This window comes from Metarhizium acridum, assembly GCF_019434415.1.
Source record: "Metarhizium acridum strain ARSEF 324 chromosome Unknown scaffold_13, whole genome shotgun sequence".
In the NCBI taxonomy this organism is placed as follows: domain Eukaryota; kingdom Fungi; phylum Ascomycota; class Sordariomycetes; order Hypocreales; family Clavicipitaceae; genus Metarhizium; species Metarhizium acridum.
In genome coordinates this window covers 2,869,714-2,885,089 of record NW_027094016.1, presented here as the reverse complement: position 1 = coordinate 2,885,089, position 15,376 = coordinate 2,869,714, and the positions used below count along the sequence as shown (strand labels likewise).

General features: G+C 50.2%; 5 protein-coding genes across 6 annotated transcripts; 1 reads left to right on the top strand and 4 right to left on the bottom strand.

Annotated features, from left to right (window-relative positions):
- Positions 1–497: 497 nt before the first annotated feature.
- On the bottom strand, positions 498–899 carry J3458_003514 (uncharacterized protein; the record flags this gene model as incomplete). The annotated part of the gene is made up of 1 exon (XM_066117796.1): positions 498–899. One exon carries the CDS (start codon positions 897–899, stop codon positions 498–500), a length of 402 nt encoding a protein of 133 aa, XP_065977587.1.
- Positions 900–928: 29 nt separating this feature from the next.
- J3458_003513 (uncharacterized protein) lies at positions 929–2,977 on the bottom strand (the record flags this gene model as incomplete). Its single annotated transcript, XM_066117795.1, has 6 exons — positions 929–931; positions 988–1,428; positions 1,493–1,723; positions 1,796–2,117; positions 2,190–2,646; positions 2,809–2,977. The coding sequence occupies 6 exons, from the start codon at positions 2,975–2,977 to the stop codon at positions 929–931; spliced, it is 1,623 nt and encodes a 540-aa protein (XP_065977586.1).
- Positions 2,978–3,591: 614 nt separating this feature from the next.
- Positions 3,592–10,898, bottom strand: brr2 (Pre-mRNA splicing). The gene is made up of 2 exons (XM_007812307.2): positions 4,595–10,898; positions 3,592–4,525 (listed from the first exon to the last, which is right to left on the bottom strand). Exons 1-2 carry the CDS (start codon positions 10,678–10,680, stop codon positions 3,991–3,993), a joined length of 6,621 nt encoding a protein of 2,206 aa, XP_007810498.2. The 5' UTR covers positions 10,681–10,898; the 3' UTR covers positions 3,592–3,990.
- Positions 10,899–11,396: 498 nt separating this feature from the next.
- Positions 11,397–13,248, top strand: J3458_003511 (uncharacterized protein; the record flags this gene model as incomplete). Its single annotated transcript, XM_007812308.2, has 2 exons — positions 11,397–11,642; positions 11,709–13,248. The coding sequence occupies exon 2, from the start codon at positions 11,710–11,712 to the stop codon at positions 13,246–13,248; it is 1,539 nt and encodes a 512-aa protein (XP_007810499.2). The 5' UTR covers positions 11,397–11,642; position 11,709.
- On the bottom strand, positions 11,691–14,928 carry RFC2 (Subunit of heteropentameric Replication factor C (RF-C)). Of its 2 annotated transcripts, XM_066117794.1 has the most exons (4): positions 14,642–14,928; positions 14,484–14,562; positions 13,624–14,412; positions 11,691–13,562 (listed from the first exon to the last, which is right to left on the bottom strand). In XM_066117794.1, exons 1-4 carry the CDS (start codon positions 14,755–14,757, stop codon positions 13,398–13,400), a joined length of 1,149 nt encoding a protein of 382 aa, XP_065977585.1. In that variant the 5' UTR covers positions 14,758–14,928; the 3' UTR covers positions 11,691–13,397. The 2 variants fall into 2 exon arrangements, with proteins under 2 accessions (XP_065977585.1, XP_007810500.1); XM_007812309.2 differs by having other exon boundaries at positions 12,953–13,562; positions 13,624–14,562.
- Positions 14,929–15,376: the final 448 nt, after the last annotated feature.

Below are 15,376 nucleotides of genomic sequence, written 5' to 3'. Positions count from 1 at the left end.
TGAGCCAACTGATTCAGAAACTGCACTCGTTCAGAAACCATGTTTTACTTTGTGCCTCGAAAGCAATCGTGGACCAATCTACGCAACCCTCTTCACCACAATCGCCAGCCCCGACTTCAACCTCCTCGTTTTCACGTCGCCACCACACTTCCTCAAAGTACAACTCAAGACGCGACGTTACCACATTGGCAACGCTTGTTTTTGTGTCATGAGCTGTACAGATTTGTCTCAGAAATATCCCATCGTGAAATTCATAAGCTAAATAAATACCTGGAACTTTTAGTCAGGTCAAGAGACACCTCGCCTCTCTGATTACCCGACCAGTGACAACAAAATATGTTCGCCGCTCCCATTCTTTCTGCAAAAATAAGCCCCAGGCCTGTCCTGGCTCACCCTGCATCCCACCATCCCAGCCACGTCACACCTTTTGTATGTTGAAGTGTCCCCCCCTTTTTTTTGTTTTTGTTCTTTCTTTTTGTGTGTCCGTTGTCGCCACTTCACTTGTATCTCTCCCCTCCTTCTCTGTGTATTCGCACACATGCCTGGCTGAAAGGCCATAACCATGACATGCTCGTGTACAACGACTCTGCTCGGCGAGGCTGCAAATAACTGGGCTCAAAGACGCCATTAAAGACTGTCATCAATGTTATGACCTTCTCCTGGGCAAAGAAATATTCATACATCAACCACCCTGTCCCAGCCCAACCAGATTGTCTGATTTGAAACATACGGCAATGTATCTTGCCCCTGCGCCTCAAGGAAATCAAAAAGGAAGACAAACTTTGAAAACAAAAAAATTGATATAACTCCTCGATTGATTCTGTAAACACAGTATGAAATAAGTGACGTGCTAGATTAGCCGTTTCGCTCCTGAAGCGAGCGGCGGCATAAGTGCGCATCAAGGGTATTCGGGAAAACTAGGCCATGTTTACTGTGACAAAATTAGAACTCGTTTTGTGAACCACCACACGCATCTCGTCGACTAACCTCGTCGGCACCCTTGACACTGGTTGGGTCGCCAGCATCAGCCTTCTCGGCTTTTGGCTCTGCGGTAGCCTCAGTCTTGGACTCGCCGTCTACCTTCACGCCGTTGGCGTCAGATTTCTTGGCTTCAGCATGTGACTCTGAGGCACCATTAACTCCATTTGTGGCGGTATCACTAGCCAGCAACTTGTTCCACTTATCAAGAAGAGACTGTGATCGCTTCTTGAACTGGAACTCCTCTTCGCGAGGAATAGCATCAAGCTTGAGTATGGCCTTCAGGACCTTGTTGATTTTGGTAGCCCGAATGATGGATACTTCAAGGTCACCAAACTTCTCGAGCAGAGTGATGAAGTCTGACATGCTCTGCATCTCCTCTTCCTTGGGTTGCTGTTCTCGTGTCAAGAGACCCTTTTGGAGCTTGTGGCGAAGGAATAATACTTCCTTCTATATGCTGAATCAGTAACATAACTTCGACGGTGGGGCATTAAAACACATGTTGAAGACTTACAACCTTGCGCTTGTGACGCTCTTCGGGATCAATCTTACTTTCCTTGGAGCTCTCAGCCTTCTTCTCGCCCGCTTCCTTAGCCTCCTTGGGCTTCTTGGTCTTGACTTTGGTTATCTTGGCAGCAGACCCAGCAGTGGACTTTGGTGCACTAGCTCCGTTTGCTGTCTTTGGCGTAGACGACGTGTTAAGTTTAATCTTGGGCTTCTTGACAGAATCGGGGCGTTGAGGAGTCTTAATTATACAAACATCAGTCAGCCCATCGTCGCCCTTGGATTCGCCATGTGTATGTGGAATAGCACTTACAGCAACCTCGTCTTCTGCCTTTCTCTTCTTGGACTTCTTGGCGGATGCATCAGGCTCAACCACCTCGGCGTCTTCTTCCTCTGCAGCCTTGCTCTTGCCCTTCTTTCCTTTCTTGGGAGTGGCAGCGGCTTCTCTCCGCGCCTCCTCTTGAGCAATCAGCTCTTCCTGGAAGCTCTTGAGGATGTCTTTGTAGTACTCGACGGGGTGGTGCTCAATGGCCAATTCATATGCGGCTTTTAGGTCTTTGCGCATCTTGTCGTTGATTGTTTCCTTGGCCTTCTCAGCACTGAGCTCCGAAAGGTTGGTGTTCTTCTCCCATCCACTGTAAATGCACGTTAGCAAGGGAAAAAAAAACACAATCCTAAAATTTGCGGCATGAGCACCGGAGACTCACAACTCGTTGGTGTGCAGGTACATGACGGGAAAGGTTCGGTCATTGACACGCTTGCCGCCATCAGCAAAAGCTTCAGCATATGTGCCGTCTGGTCTGGCTGCAGAAACAGGTCGGCTGGTAACGAGGGCGTGAGGCAGCATGTCCTCATCGCAAATGATGGCAGGCCAGGCGGGGAAACCTTTGAGCTTCACCAGGAAATGATCACCAGGCTTGGCATCAGTGTGAGTCAGGCGGGCCTTTGATCCCTTCCTGCTAAGACCGCCTCCAGTAGACTTGCGGCGACCGCCCTTGGCTTTTGCCGTCGGGGTCTCTGCAATGGTAACAGTGGTAGTGTCCGCCTCGACCGCCGTCGTGTCCGCCGCGTCCTTCATTTCGACATCCGCATCACCGGCGGGGGTGTCTTTCTCAGGTTCGGCCTTCTCGGTCGTCATGTCAGTAGCTTCGGCAGGCTTAGGCTCTAGTATCGCACAATCTTGTCAGCACGGTCCGCCAGGTGAAGCAAATCCACCTTGGGCTGCGACGCGACGGAAGAGAATTTTGGCCCAAGTAACGGTTCTTGGCAACAAGACGTCTTGGTCGCATGCTAATGCTCGGCTTCCTTGTCAAGTGCAAAACTTACCATCTGAGCCCTTCGCGCCGTCCTCAGCAGCTCCGCCCTCAGGCTTAGTCTCGTCAGCCTTGGTTTCGGGAGCAGCAGCAGGAGGAGCGTCAGCCTCAGCACCTGCAACTGCACCTGCACCAGCAACTGGCGCCGTGATCTCAGCGTTCTCGGATGCCTTTTCAGCCATTGCGGCGCAAGAGTGAGATGGCGACGACGCGCGATTGTTCGGTGGGAGTGGAAGAGTTGGCGTCGTGCTTCACGGGGAATGTTGTGTAGCTACACGAACAACGGCAAAGCTCAGGCAGGTGGCTGAACGCGTACCGGGTCGCGTAGGACGTATGTCGTATTGAGATGAAGTCGCAAAAGGCGTGCTGGCGCAAAAACGGCCGAAATTGTAGAGTTGGATTGCGCAATTGCAGAGGATCCTAGCCACTCCCGCGTTTTGCCTTGGATGGGGGTTGATGAAGGGAAAATACGTGTAGGCTGGGCACAACGGCCAAAGCAAGCACCTCAAACGTCACCAGTAAGAAGCTATCACGTGACCCGTGTGTCGCTCATCGAGATGATCCCAGCAGATGCCACGACTCCAGAGGCCGTGGACAGAGCCGACAGGCCTCACAGGCCTCACAGACCGGCCGGACCAGCCATTGAACTTGTGTTGGCCTCTGTTGGACGCTCGTAAATCCCGCGCCAAGCAGAACGCAGAATGGCCGGGCTGCTGTGCTCAAACCGCCTCGCCCGTTCACAGGTTTACACGTCTGCACACTCGCACAATAACAAACACCAGACCCAACAGGTCTTCTTTTTTCGCCCAGTCTCAGTCCCCGCGCTGAAAGCCCCCAAATGCAGCATCCGTCAACCAGTCGTGTTTCTGTGTTTCTGACGCCACTATCCAATGTTGTTGCTGGTTTGTCTCATCGGGCATCTGACCCCTTCTCAATTGAAGCCTTCACAGTCCTCTATGCTATAATATATGAGGGTGAACATTCTGAGTAGCCAAACATATTCTGCCACAGAACAACCGCAGTCATCACTGCAGTCAAAGCGGCCGGTGGGAAATTGTGTGAACCAAGAAAACAAAAATGACACCCATGTATTGACCTTTATAAATCTCAGCCCGCAGTGTCAGGTATTGTACATTTTCGCTCTCACGACACAACCCATTATTCCCCCAACACCACAGCCCAAGACACCGAGTACCTATTCCTCCTCGTCTTCATCGTCTTCGTCATCATCCACGTCCATTCCTTCAGCCGCTGTAACCGTAAACTCGCGCTCCTGGTCCACCCCAACATAACTGTCACTCATTAGGAACAGTTTCAAGTTGTGCTCCCCTGCTGCTGGTACAGTATACTCGAGTTTGACAGTGAGCTCGCGACCAATTGTCACTCGCTTGATAGCCAAGAGGTTGCGAGTCTTGTCATCTCCAACGACCAGCCACCAATTCTCCATCTTCTTTGTCGGGTAGAATGGTGCGTGCACAGTCGAGTCAACCTCATCGTCCTCTTCCACATTACGTGTTATCTTGATGCTGAGATACGAGGGCTCGCCTGCTTGGATTTCATCTTCGTCAAGAACCTCATGCTCAAGCTCAAGGTCTGGGTACTTGTCATTTGTAAAGCCAGCGGCCTCTGCAAGCTGCTTCTGTGATAGGCCGAGACGCTTAACCAGGTTATTATACTCGGGGTTCTCGTCGGGGTTCATGGCTTCCATGAAGTCAAAGATGTCCTTGATACTATGGGCTCTGTTAGTACACACAACTCCTGCAATGAAACCTTTACTTTAAATGAGCATGAAAACTTACCCAAAGTCATTCGCAACCTTGACCACATCTTGTGCGAAGTGAGGAATCTGCTTCAGCGGACTATCTCGGTCCCACATGGCTTGGACAACCATTTGTGACATCTCCATGGCGTTCATGGCATTGAGATGGCCGTCAGACGACAAAATATCAACCATGGCGCTTAAGAGACTGAGTACTCTTGACAGCAGGATTTCTTGGTCCTTCGCCAAATCAATAGGAAGCTGCATCCTGGAGAAGTGTGCTTGAAGAAGGACAAAGGCCTTGAAATGAGGCGAGTCATACACGGGCTGCGACATCTTGACGGGGACTCTGTCGTAAATCCGGCGGAGAAGACTCTCTTCGTGGCGTCGCACTTGGATTGATTCAAACTCGGTGGCCGAGGTGACAATTTCAAGAATTCCCTTCAACTTGGTTCGCGCGCTCAGCGAGAGGAGGAAAGTCTGCATTGTAATGTATGAGATGTTGTAGTATGCGCCAATCATGGCCGCATTCTGAGGTGACACACTTCCGTCCTCGTCGTCAAAGTCGATAATCTTTGACTCGCTCAGCTCACGCAATGTTGTCTCCACGAGGTCGGACATGTAATTGCTGAGGCCATCATGGGTGGTACTGGTCAAGCTATAGTAGCTAGGATTGGCCAGCAATCGGCGATAAAAGTAAGTGAACGTGGTCCAGTTGATGGCATCATCACCGGATTCGATCATCTTTGTGCTGATTTCCGTCACAAACGCATCGTGAAGATAGTTGTGCAGGTGTGACTCGACAGGTAGAGCTTCGTTCAAAAACTTCTTGTAATACTCGCGCTTCACTGAGGGGACCATGAGAACACCGCGCCCTCTTCCGTCCTTAGAGGGCTTCAATGACTTGCCAAACATCTGCAATACTTCGCTAAGTGGGTAGTCCACATATCGGTGTTCCCTTCCCTCAAAATACTGAGTGCCCATGACAATCACAAGGTGTGCCGTGCTAGTCAACTCCCAGCATGTGTCTCTTGAAGTAACGAGGACCTGAATAGCACCATTGTCATATAGATGCTTTACAATGCGCTTATCACTCTGGCTAAGGGCTTCGTGATAGTATCCAATACCATGCGAGAGCGCCTCAGCCAAAGCTTCTTCATGGACACGGTCGAGAAGCGGCCGCATCTGGTCTACTTCAGCGTGCAGGAAGCGGTCCTCGTCATCATCCGCAACGCAAGCGGCAAGCAAGTCTCTGGCGGTTTGCCTTGTTTGCTTTCGACTAGAGACGAAAATCATGGCTGGCTTATCTGGCGACATCTGAGTGATAGCAAGGTATGCAGGCTTCGCCATAGCCAGCATAAGGGACGGGAAATGAGAGTTTGAGTAGGATTGAACATGGAGCTCCAGAGGCACTGGTCTAACATGCGGACTGAAGTTGTAAATGTCATGTTTCTTTGCGTCAATCCACTCGCCCATGTCTCGCGCATTTGCCAAGGAAACACTCAATGCAATAATGCGCATTGGCAGTTCTGTTTGTGTTCGAATATAATGCATGCGCGAGACAATGATTTCGTAGACATAGCCCATATAACCCCCGAGGAGATGAATATCGTCAGCGATAAACAGCTCAATAGTTTGCACATTCTTGCGTCTCTTCCACTGCCTAGACAAGACATCCCACTGTGTTGGTGTGGCCAGGATGAGGTCTCCCTTCTCCAGAATCTTCAAGTCAGTAGCAGTCTCCCCAGTCAACTTGACAATTTCCTTTCCGCCGTTCAAGTGAGCCAACCTCTTCTGCCAGTCATGTAGCCTAGCGTCAACAACCTCCTGAAAGGGGGCAACGTAGACCGCTCGACCAGCACTACCCTGGTTCCAGTGGCGAAGAATGGCAAACTCGGCGCACACCGTTTTACCACTGCCAGTCGGGGCACCAATGAAGACGTTCTGATCAGTCTTGTACAAGGAATTGAAGGTTTGGGTCTGAATCCTATTGAATTGTTTCCAGTCAGGGTACAAATCAACATAATTAGAAACCTTCAAGGCAGAAACAGGAAGAGGCTGCAATTCCAAGAGTTCAGTGTGAGGCGGGAACTTCTCTGGCAGAATGAGCTTGTGGAAGGGAACAGCCAATCTCGTCTCCGAATGCATCCATCTGTCTGAAATTACAGACACGAAGTAGTTGGGAGGCATTGGGTCAGTGATGGGAACGGTGAAATCAACGATGTGCTCATTTGACTCGGACTGGGCGTAATCTTTGCGCAGAAGGAAGGTATCATGGAACAAGATGTCTTCACCATCGCAGTCTTCAACAATAATCCAGAAACTCTCAGCAGCACCGTGCAGACTGTCGTCCCACTCGAAATTAGGAGTGATGCTGAGTTCTACTCTGAGCATGGACCGTGTCATTGGCTGAACTTGGGCTTGAACATCAACTCTCGGGAATTTGGCGACGAAGCCACAAACAGCTCTTCCAGCCTTGGGCATGCCGAGCAACTCGCCCATACGAGGAGGGTCGAGGTCAAAATAACTGCTCCACGAAACATCGATTCGCTCTGCCTTCTGAATAATATCTTTGGAGCAAGTAGGAAACTGGCGTAAAGGTGACATAGTCGGCCACATGCGTTTCTCAGCCATCTTGCACAAGTCCAGCGCAGTCTTGGCGACAGATGCCCAGCCTTTCCTGAGAGCAATTTCAAACACGGCACGCAGGATACGCCCAGCGCTCTGAGTGACATAAACCATGTCGGCCATAAGAGCAAGTCCTTCAAGCTTAAGTCGAGAGATGTATGCTTGCAAAAGAACATTGATCTTTGCATGCGGTTCTTCTATGCTCTCCTTTACGGGAACGGGTACCCTGCCCATAAGCTTTGCCAACTCAAGCTTCTCATCTTGTCGCACGGGAATGTATTTGAACTCAGCGCTCAGAGCAAAGACACGGAAAAGCTCGATGGTGGTAATTGATGGCTGGATCAGATTGTTATAGGTATCCATGGACGTAGAAGTAATGTAGTAATGCGAGGCAATACGGCCTAGTTCGGTGGATTGCAACTTGCCCGATTTTTCATCATACTTGATGAGATTTGACTTTCGCAGCATCAACGCAGCAGAGTGTATAAGATCGACACGTTTCTGCTCCAAGGCATCATCGTCTTCGTACTCAACTCCAACTTGATACAGTCCCGGGGATCGAAGCATTCGAACAAAAAGATAGGTGTATCCAAGCCACTCAACGCCCTCATCGCGGGTCCTGACATTTCCTAGCACAATTTCGGCGTTTAGATTGTCCACCAACTTGCTAACAAACTGACTTTCAATAGGCAGCTGCTGATTGAGCAGGGAGAGATAATATTGAATTTCGGTCTGGGTTGTGATGATAATACCTTCACCATACGTGTCGAACTGCGGCCGACCCGCGCGCCCAAGCATCTGGAGCACGTCTTGAGGGCTCAATTCAACCCAGCTACCCTTTTCCGGCGAGTAGACTTGTGTGCCTTTAATAACGACTGTATGAGCAGGCAGGTTGACACCCCAGGCCAAGGTGGCCGTTGACACCAAAACTTGGATAGCGCCACTGGCAAAGAGGTCTTCGACATCGGCTCTGTCAACTCTGTTCATACCGGCGTGATGGATACCAAATCCATATGGCAATATGTCCTTGAGATCTGCATCGGTTGCCTGGCTGGCAGCTTCATTGAGAACCTCGCGGCTTCCCGCGTCATGTCGAAGTATCTGATTAATGGTGTCCAGCTCAAGCGCCTTGTCTCGGATATATTTCGCGGTTTTTGCAGTCTCCTTCCTTGAATGAACAAATATAATCATTTGGTTTCTGTTTGAACCAACATGCTCCATAACCTTGTTGTAAGTGACATCATTCATCGTCTTCAATTGTTTGATAGCCTTGCGGTCCGTGACGCCAATGAACTCCTGACGCAGCGGGCAAGGTCTGAAGGTACTGTCAAAGTGGAAGAGATCCTTCTTGATATCACAACGCAAGAAGCTCGCCACATCCTTGTAGTTGGGTAGCGTAGCAGACAAACCGACAATTCGAACAGGCTCGCCTGTTTGTTCTGTCTTCCGGATGATTCGGGCAACAATACTCTCCAGAACAGGTCCGCGGTCGTCGTGGAGTAAATGAATTTCATCAATAATAACAAGACGAACGAGGTTTGTGTAGGTGAGGTCATTGGACTTTCTGGTAATAACATCCCACTTCTCAGGTGTAGTGACAATAATCTGAGTCTCGGCGATTTGCTGCTTGGTGAGTTGTCGATCGCCGGTCAACTCAGAAACACGAATACCATATGGCTCAAGTCTCTTGCCAAAGTTGCCGACTTGTTCCTGGACCAGGGCCTTCAAGGGAGCAATGTACACGATTTTAAAGGCATCCAGATCAATGTCACCGGTCTCTGCGTTTCTATTCTTGCCAATTTCTCGCAAAATGGTCAACATCGCGACGTTTGTCTTACCACTACCGGTAGGGGCACACACAAGCATGTTGCCATCGTCCTGGAAGGCCGAAGGATAGCACTTCGACTGAATTTTGTTCAGAGATTTCGCGGTGCTGAATGGCAGACGCGACCACTCGGGCATATCGGTAATGGGAATCAGGACATCTCCAGGCTCGTTTCTCTTCTTGGGCGGTGGAACATGTATCTCCTCGTAGCCCTTAAATGATCTCTTCGTAGAGCCTTCTGGCAATCGGACCTTGGCATTCGTCATGAGATGATTACCTTGGTCGAACACCAAGTTGTCAAGATTGACAACTTTCTTGGGTTGTAGACCTCCAACTAACTGACCCTCTGGTCGTTCTTGCTTTGGCGCTTCAGCATTGAACGAGGCAGGGACATCAATGTCCATTTTGATGTCTACCTTTCGTTTCTTGTCATCTCCAGCGGCGGATTTGCCTCGCAACTCGTCCAGAATCGATTGAAGGCCTTCAGAACCCATCTCGCGTTCGACATTTTCCCGGTCTTCGGCAGAATCCGCACGTGCCAGCTTCGTCAGCCAGAACACTTTTTCTCTATTTTCGACGAGCTTCTGCACAAGTTCGTGGTGCTCAAAGTCGAACAGCTCCATGAGATCATTTTCTATCTCTCGAAGGGATTTCTCTTCGCCCTCGGGCTCGTCTGGTTCACCAGACAGGATACGAAGAGCATCTTTGGTCTTGTTCGATTGTTCATGAGCGTCGGGATACAGAGTACCAATCTGGCGCTGCAGCCAAAACGCGTCAATATCTCTGGCAGGTATCGAGCTCTTCTCTTCGCCTTCTCTTTTGGAACCTCCTGGGCCTGAATCCAGAACCATTTCGTCGTCATCCAGGTCCTCAACTGGCTTTGGTCCAGATGTCTCGCCATTTTCGTCATCTTCATCTTCACCCTCTTCGTCTTCGGAAGATTCGTCTCGAACTTCGTTTATAATCTCATCTTCGTCCTCGTCCTCGTCAAAGGCTACGGCAACACCTTGACGCTCATCAATCTCGGCATCATCACCATTAGCGTCGCCTGTATTAACATCTTCATCATCGTCTTGCGCATCGTAGTCGGTGATCTTCTTTCCCAGGTTGACAAGCTCGTTGAACTGCTTGGGGTTCATAGTTGAGCCTAAAATATCGTCGATTTCCTTCTTCTTGTCCAAGTCCTTCAAGTCATCATCTTTGAGGTATTCCAGCACAGCATCGGCGGCACTGCGGACAACTTCCTGAGGTACGTCGCCCAGATTTTTGGCAACCAAAGTCAGTATTAAATCGAAAGTGGCGCGTGTTGCTTGCGTTCGTGGCCGATATGTAATACCCTCGATCAAAGCATCGTTTGCGCCGAGGACGCCAGTCCCTCTCTGTTGTTGTGCCTCTGCTTTCCGTCTTCGTTGTTCTCTAAGTAGAACATCCTCACCCTCTTGGAGACTACCTCTTTCTATGTCGGGCATTCCAGACTGCTTCTTCTGCTTTGGTGCTTCGTCCCGTGCAACTCTGGCACCCATGTCCTTGATGCTTAATCGTCCAGCAAGGGATTCAGGGTCGCCCGTGGCCTCGTCAGTTCGTCGCGTGACAAACCGACGGTCCGCCTGGAGAACCAGGTTGGACATGGCCGAGTACTTGTATTGCGAGACATCGCGATGAGGGTCCGACATCTTTACTGTTGGCAGTTTGTACAAGGTCTCGCGAGGGAGTAGGCCGACGGGCTCGACGAAGGCTCGGAGGGCGCTTGGCCTCTATATCACCATAAGTCTGACGGATGGGTTATTCGGGTATCCAGAAATAGTTTCGCAAAGTCAGATGTCCAGGTGACGTGGCTGAGGGTTGTAATTGGGTTGGCTTCGACTCGCCACCGTGATCTGTTTACGACGTCGAATGCTGGTGTTTGATAAATTTCAATCTGGGCCTTGCAGGCTACAGCACTAGTCCAAAATCGGGCCGGTGTGGGGCACTCTCAACTACAGGCTCCCTCCCAACCTGTGAGAGATCTGTTGTGACTAATGACCTAATAAACAGCCCGCAATTGCAGAAGCCAATTTCTCAAGCCAATTACACACACTCTTCTAGCATGTCAAATTCACTAGAGTTCTAAAGCCCAACGGAAAAATGAAAATGATGAAATAAAATATTCACCAGGCATTTGGTCCTTCGTGCACTACCCGCAGGCGGCAATGATACCAGACACCGTTGACCACTGTAGATTTTGGCCGCCAGTGGAGCTTTTTGATTCGAGAGTCTACGTCACTTAAAACATATTTCATAAGAAGCTGCAGCATCGTATTTGATTAATAATCTCAAGACTTGGTTTCCAACAATGCATTCTCGTGATAAAGGTGAATAACAACTTTCTGGTAAGCTATCCAGGGCGAGAGCGGTTGCAAGTCTTGTTTATTATACGTCATAGCCTAGATAGAACTAACCTATACTCCCTCTCAACGGCATTCGTCGTCGTCGTCGCGAAAAACTGCCTTTCGATGTGTTTATAGGGGCTAAACTTAACTCACGGTGTAGATCAATATACTTTTCGTGATGTTAAGGTTTAAAGGAAGAAATATTATCGCAATACGCGAAATGAACTAGGTGGGGTGTGTCATGATTAGATTGCCCACTGTGCACCGTAAGACCCTTGACTAACACATCGTCTTCATCTTACAACCAAACTAAAAGCATTACGGCATGTCAGCATGGATTCTTCCCCCGAAGCGACTATATCAAAATTTCAGGACACTCTTGAGCCATACATAAAACCTCGCGAACAAGTCAACTATATCAGACGTATCCTAGCTCTTGAACTAGGTTCCTACACCGGCGATGGACCAATCCGGCACCCCCTGTCACTCAATGACGGACCAATCGACAGACATATTGGCTCAGAACTCAAAGGCCTACACAAAGAATACATCGCGGCTCTTCACGCAAACAGTATAGCTCGTCAGGAGTTCGAGAAGATAGCCAACGAAACCACGTCAAAACCCACTGCCCCTGCAAAGTCGGCCACAGGCAGCACCCCATCCTCTCTCGAAGAACACCTGGCTCTCCTGAAGCTCCGCAAAAAGCACGAAAGTCTCATCACAATCCAAACTTATCTAAACCATCTATCCGAGGCCCCTGCCGCTGGACAAGATGCGCTAGACGTTGAGAAAGTTCTCAGAGGCGGCATGGCTCTGCCCAGCGTTCCCAGCTCGGTAATCAACAGCTTCGTGGTCGAGCAGAGCGCAGGTCAGCCCGACCTTCAAACCCGCGTCAATCTACTAGACAAAATTGTGCTTCGAACAAAGCTGCTTCTGAAACGGGAAGAACAGCTCCTGGCCGAGGCAAAGGCAAGATGCAAAACAAAGCCAGAGCTCATCAGCAACGGCGCAAAATTACAAGCCCTTGACAGCACGCGTAATGAGCTAATCCGGTGGGTTGAAACGGAGTTGAGCAAGGCGTCGACGGAAGATGACGAAACGGCGACCGCGCAGGCACAGACACAATCAGCAGACGACCAAGCTACGATTACAAGGCAACTGCAGCAAATCCAAGACGAATACAAAGAATACGTCACCGCAAGAAAAGAGCTGCTGAAACTCATATCCCAAACACCCCAGCCGTCACTACCACCCCCAGAGACAACAACCGCCACATCATTGCTTAAATCCGCAGAGACAGAATCTCCATCCACGGACTTCCTCATCACCCCGTATATCCAAGCCCTCCTCACCCAGGCCCAACTCCAAAAGGCCCTCATTACCCATAAATCGCACATCGCCGCGTCATTAAGCAGGCAGAACAAGGAGTCATGTCAGCTCCTCGGCCGTCTAGCCGAAGAAAGCCAGCTGCTGTCAGCATATCCAATGAAGGACTCTACACGAAGACGATCGGGCATCCCGGAGATCATAGCGGCCAAGCCTAATGAGCGGCCTGACATGGCTAGCCGTGTCAAACCGTGGATATTTGCCTCCGACGCCGCCAAGATTAGCACGTTGGAGGCGGTAGCGGAAAAGGTGGAGGTTGGGCAGGTGGCGCTGGAGAACTCGATGGAGGCCATTCACGAGATGGCCGTGTTGCTGGGACTGGATGAGGAAGACGAAACAGACGAGATGGATGATATGGAGGAGGACATGTGGTTGCAGGGATCTATCAAAAGGCAGCCCAGGAAGAAGGTTCCGGCACCGAATAAGGGCGATCCTTGGGCACGAATCCACGGCAATCTTGGCCTGATCGGCCACGACAACGTATGAAGAGAGGTCTTAATATGGATGTGCTTGTCAGAAACTGCTTTTATATGTTCCGCCACGGCGACTGGCCTATTTGAGCGTCAACGCCACACCACCCCTTATAAACCCCAAACCCCAAACGCCAACTGATATGCTCTAGACTGTACATAATTTTACTTGCCAGCTAAAATGGCCGATATCCTCATTGCAAGATCCAGAATTGATAGGTGCTCGTCTGCTCCGTCCACTAGTCTCTTATCGACCTCTGAAAAGACCATAACGATCTTGTTCTTGTGAGCATCTGCTATCGTCTCATCTGTTGTCAGAGCTTGATACAGCTACAGGATACGTCAGCTTCCTTGGAATACCAGGCGCAAAGTAGTAAACAAGGGCACATACCTGCGAGACTACCTGAGTCGCACTCCACCCATCCGCGACCATATCTTCCACAATCTTGGACACAGAGCGATACGTTTGGCCCGCGTCCCGCGGACGTAGAGCATCAACCAGCCCATCAATCGTCTGTCCTGGGATGACACCGGCAATGTCCTCCACAATCTTGGCTGTCACGGGCTTACTGTCCACGTCCATTTGTTCATCACCATCGCCGTCCTTTCCCGGGGCACTCGCGCCAACTAATCTCGCCGCACTCTGCAGGAAAGTAATGGCTTTGCGCAAATCACCCTCGCTGCAGCGAATGAGCGCGTCGATGGCGCCATCCTCAAGTGGCACGCCCTCGGCGGATGCAATCTCCTCTAGTCTCTTCCTAGCATTGCCCTGGTCGAGACTCTTGAAACGAAACTTGCTGCAACGACTGGCCAACGGGTCGATGATTCGGGTGACGTAGTTGCAGATTAAGCAGAAGCGAGTAATCTTGCTGTACGTCTCCATGGTTCGCCGCAGGGCGCTCTGAGCATCTTGTGTCATTGAATCGGCTTCGTCGAGGATGATGATTTTGAAAGGGGGACAGGGGTATCTTTTGCTATACCCGGGGGTTGGATTGGTCAATTGCATGCGCGCAAAGTTTTTGACTTTTTCTCGGACGATTGAGATGCCGCGCTCGTCGGAGGCGTTCAACTCGAGGACTCGCGATTTCATCATCTCGGGACCGAAGAGCTCCTTCGCCAATGCGAGGATTGTTGACGTCTTGCCTGTGCCTGGGGGTCCGTAGAATAGCATGTGTGGCAACTGTGACGATGGTATCAGTACATGTGGTGTGGTGTATGGTTTGTTGCTCGTTATCGGGATTTCAATTGTACATTGGAAGCTTGGAGGGTTCTTTGCAAGACGGTCACGGTGTGATCTTGGGCTGTAACATCGTCGAGGCTCTTGGGTCGGCTAGAAGACAGCAGTAAGCGAAGGGCTCCTTTTGCTCTTTGAGAACCGATATCCTTCTGAAGATAGGGAAGCGGCATACTATTTTTCGACCCAGGGCTGGTTTCTGGCTTCTGCTGGCTTCTGATTTTTCTGGTCCGCGGTACCATTCGCTGCGGCGGCAGCTTTCCGGGCTTTGAGATCGAAGAAGCTGGCCATGTCTGTGTCCTCTCTCTGAAAAGTTGCGCTGCTAGACTTGGTCAATGTGGTAATCAAAATGGAGAATATGATGTGAAAGGAACAGCAGCGGCGGCGCGGCAGATTCCAAGGTACGACATGGATGTCCTGTTTGATACAATCGTCGTCTGATGGTGAAGCGCGAAGAAAATCTATTAACGCGTCACGTCAACTCGGACGCGTGACCGGACCCCAGAGCAGCTATGGGTCTCAAGCTCCCCACGACATTCAACTGGCATATTCACTGTTGTGGATGCACCATCTATCAATTGATCTATTGCCCCGCGTAGGTGCTCGCTGCCCGCTGCCCGCTGCCCAGCCTTGTTACTTTCCACTGCCTTGATCATTGATGGGCCTTTATTGGGCATGTTTGCATATGCATTTCTCATTCAGGATGGACGCCCAGCTTGCCAGGTACATTTATCTGCAGTGGGAGACAAAAGTATTTAACTACCTACCTAGGTACCTAGTAGATCGTATACCTGGCCAGCGAGCCATGTATGTACTATATATAGCATACTACGGTATACTTGTTGATGGGCAAATATATTCTGCCACAAACGGTAGACAGCGTCGAAAGAATGGCACAACTGCTCGATTA

Excerpts from the sequence above, each read along its gene's own strand:
- brr2 (XM_007812307.2), bottom strand. The coding sequence starts at position 10,680 with ATGTCGGACCCTCATCGCGATGTCTCGCAATACAAGTACTCGGCCATG. Across the intron at positions 4,526-4,594 it reads AAGGTTGCGAATGACTTTGG|TATCAAGGACATCTTTGACT; the intron begins GTAAGTTTTCAT and ends CAGAGCCCATAG.
- RFC2 (XM_066117794.1), bottom strand. The coding sequence starts at position 14,757 with ATGGCCAGCTTCTTCGATCTCAAAGCCCGGAAAGCTGCCGCCGCAGCG. Across the intron at positions 14,563-14,641 it reads CAGCCCTGGGTCGAAAAATA|CCGACCCAAGAGCCTCGACG; the intron begins GTATGCCGCTTC and ends GCTGTCTTCTAG. Across the intron at positions 13,563-13,623 it reads CGACTCAGGTAGTCTCGCAG|CTGTATCAAGCTCTGACAAC; the intron begins GTATGTGCCCTT and ends CGTATCCTGTAG.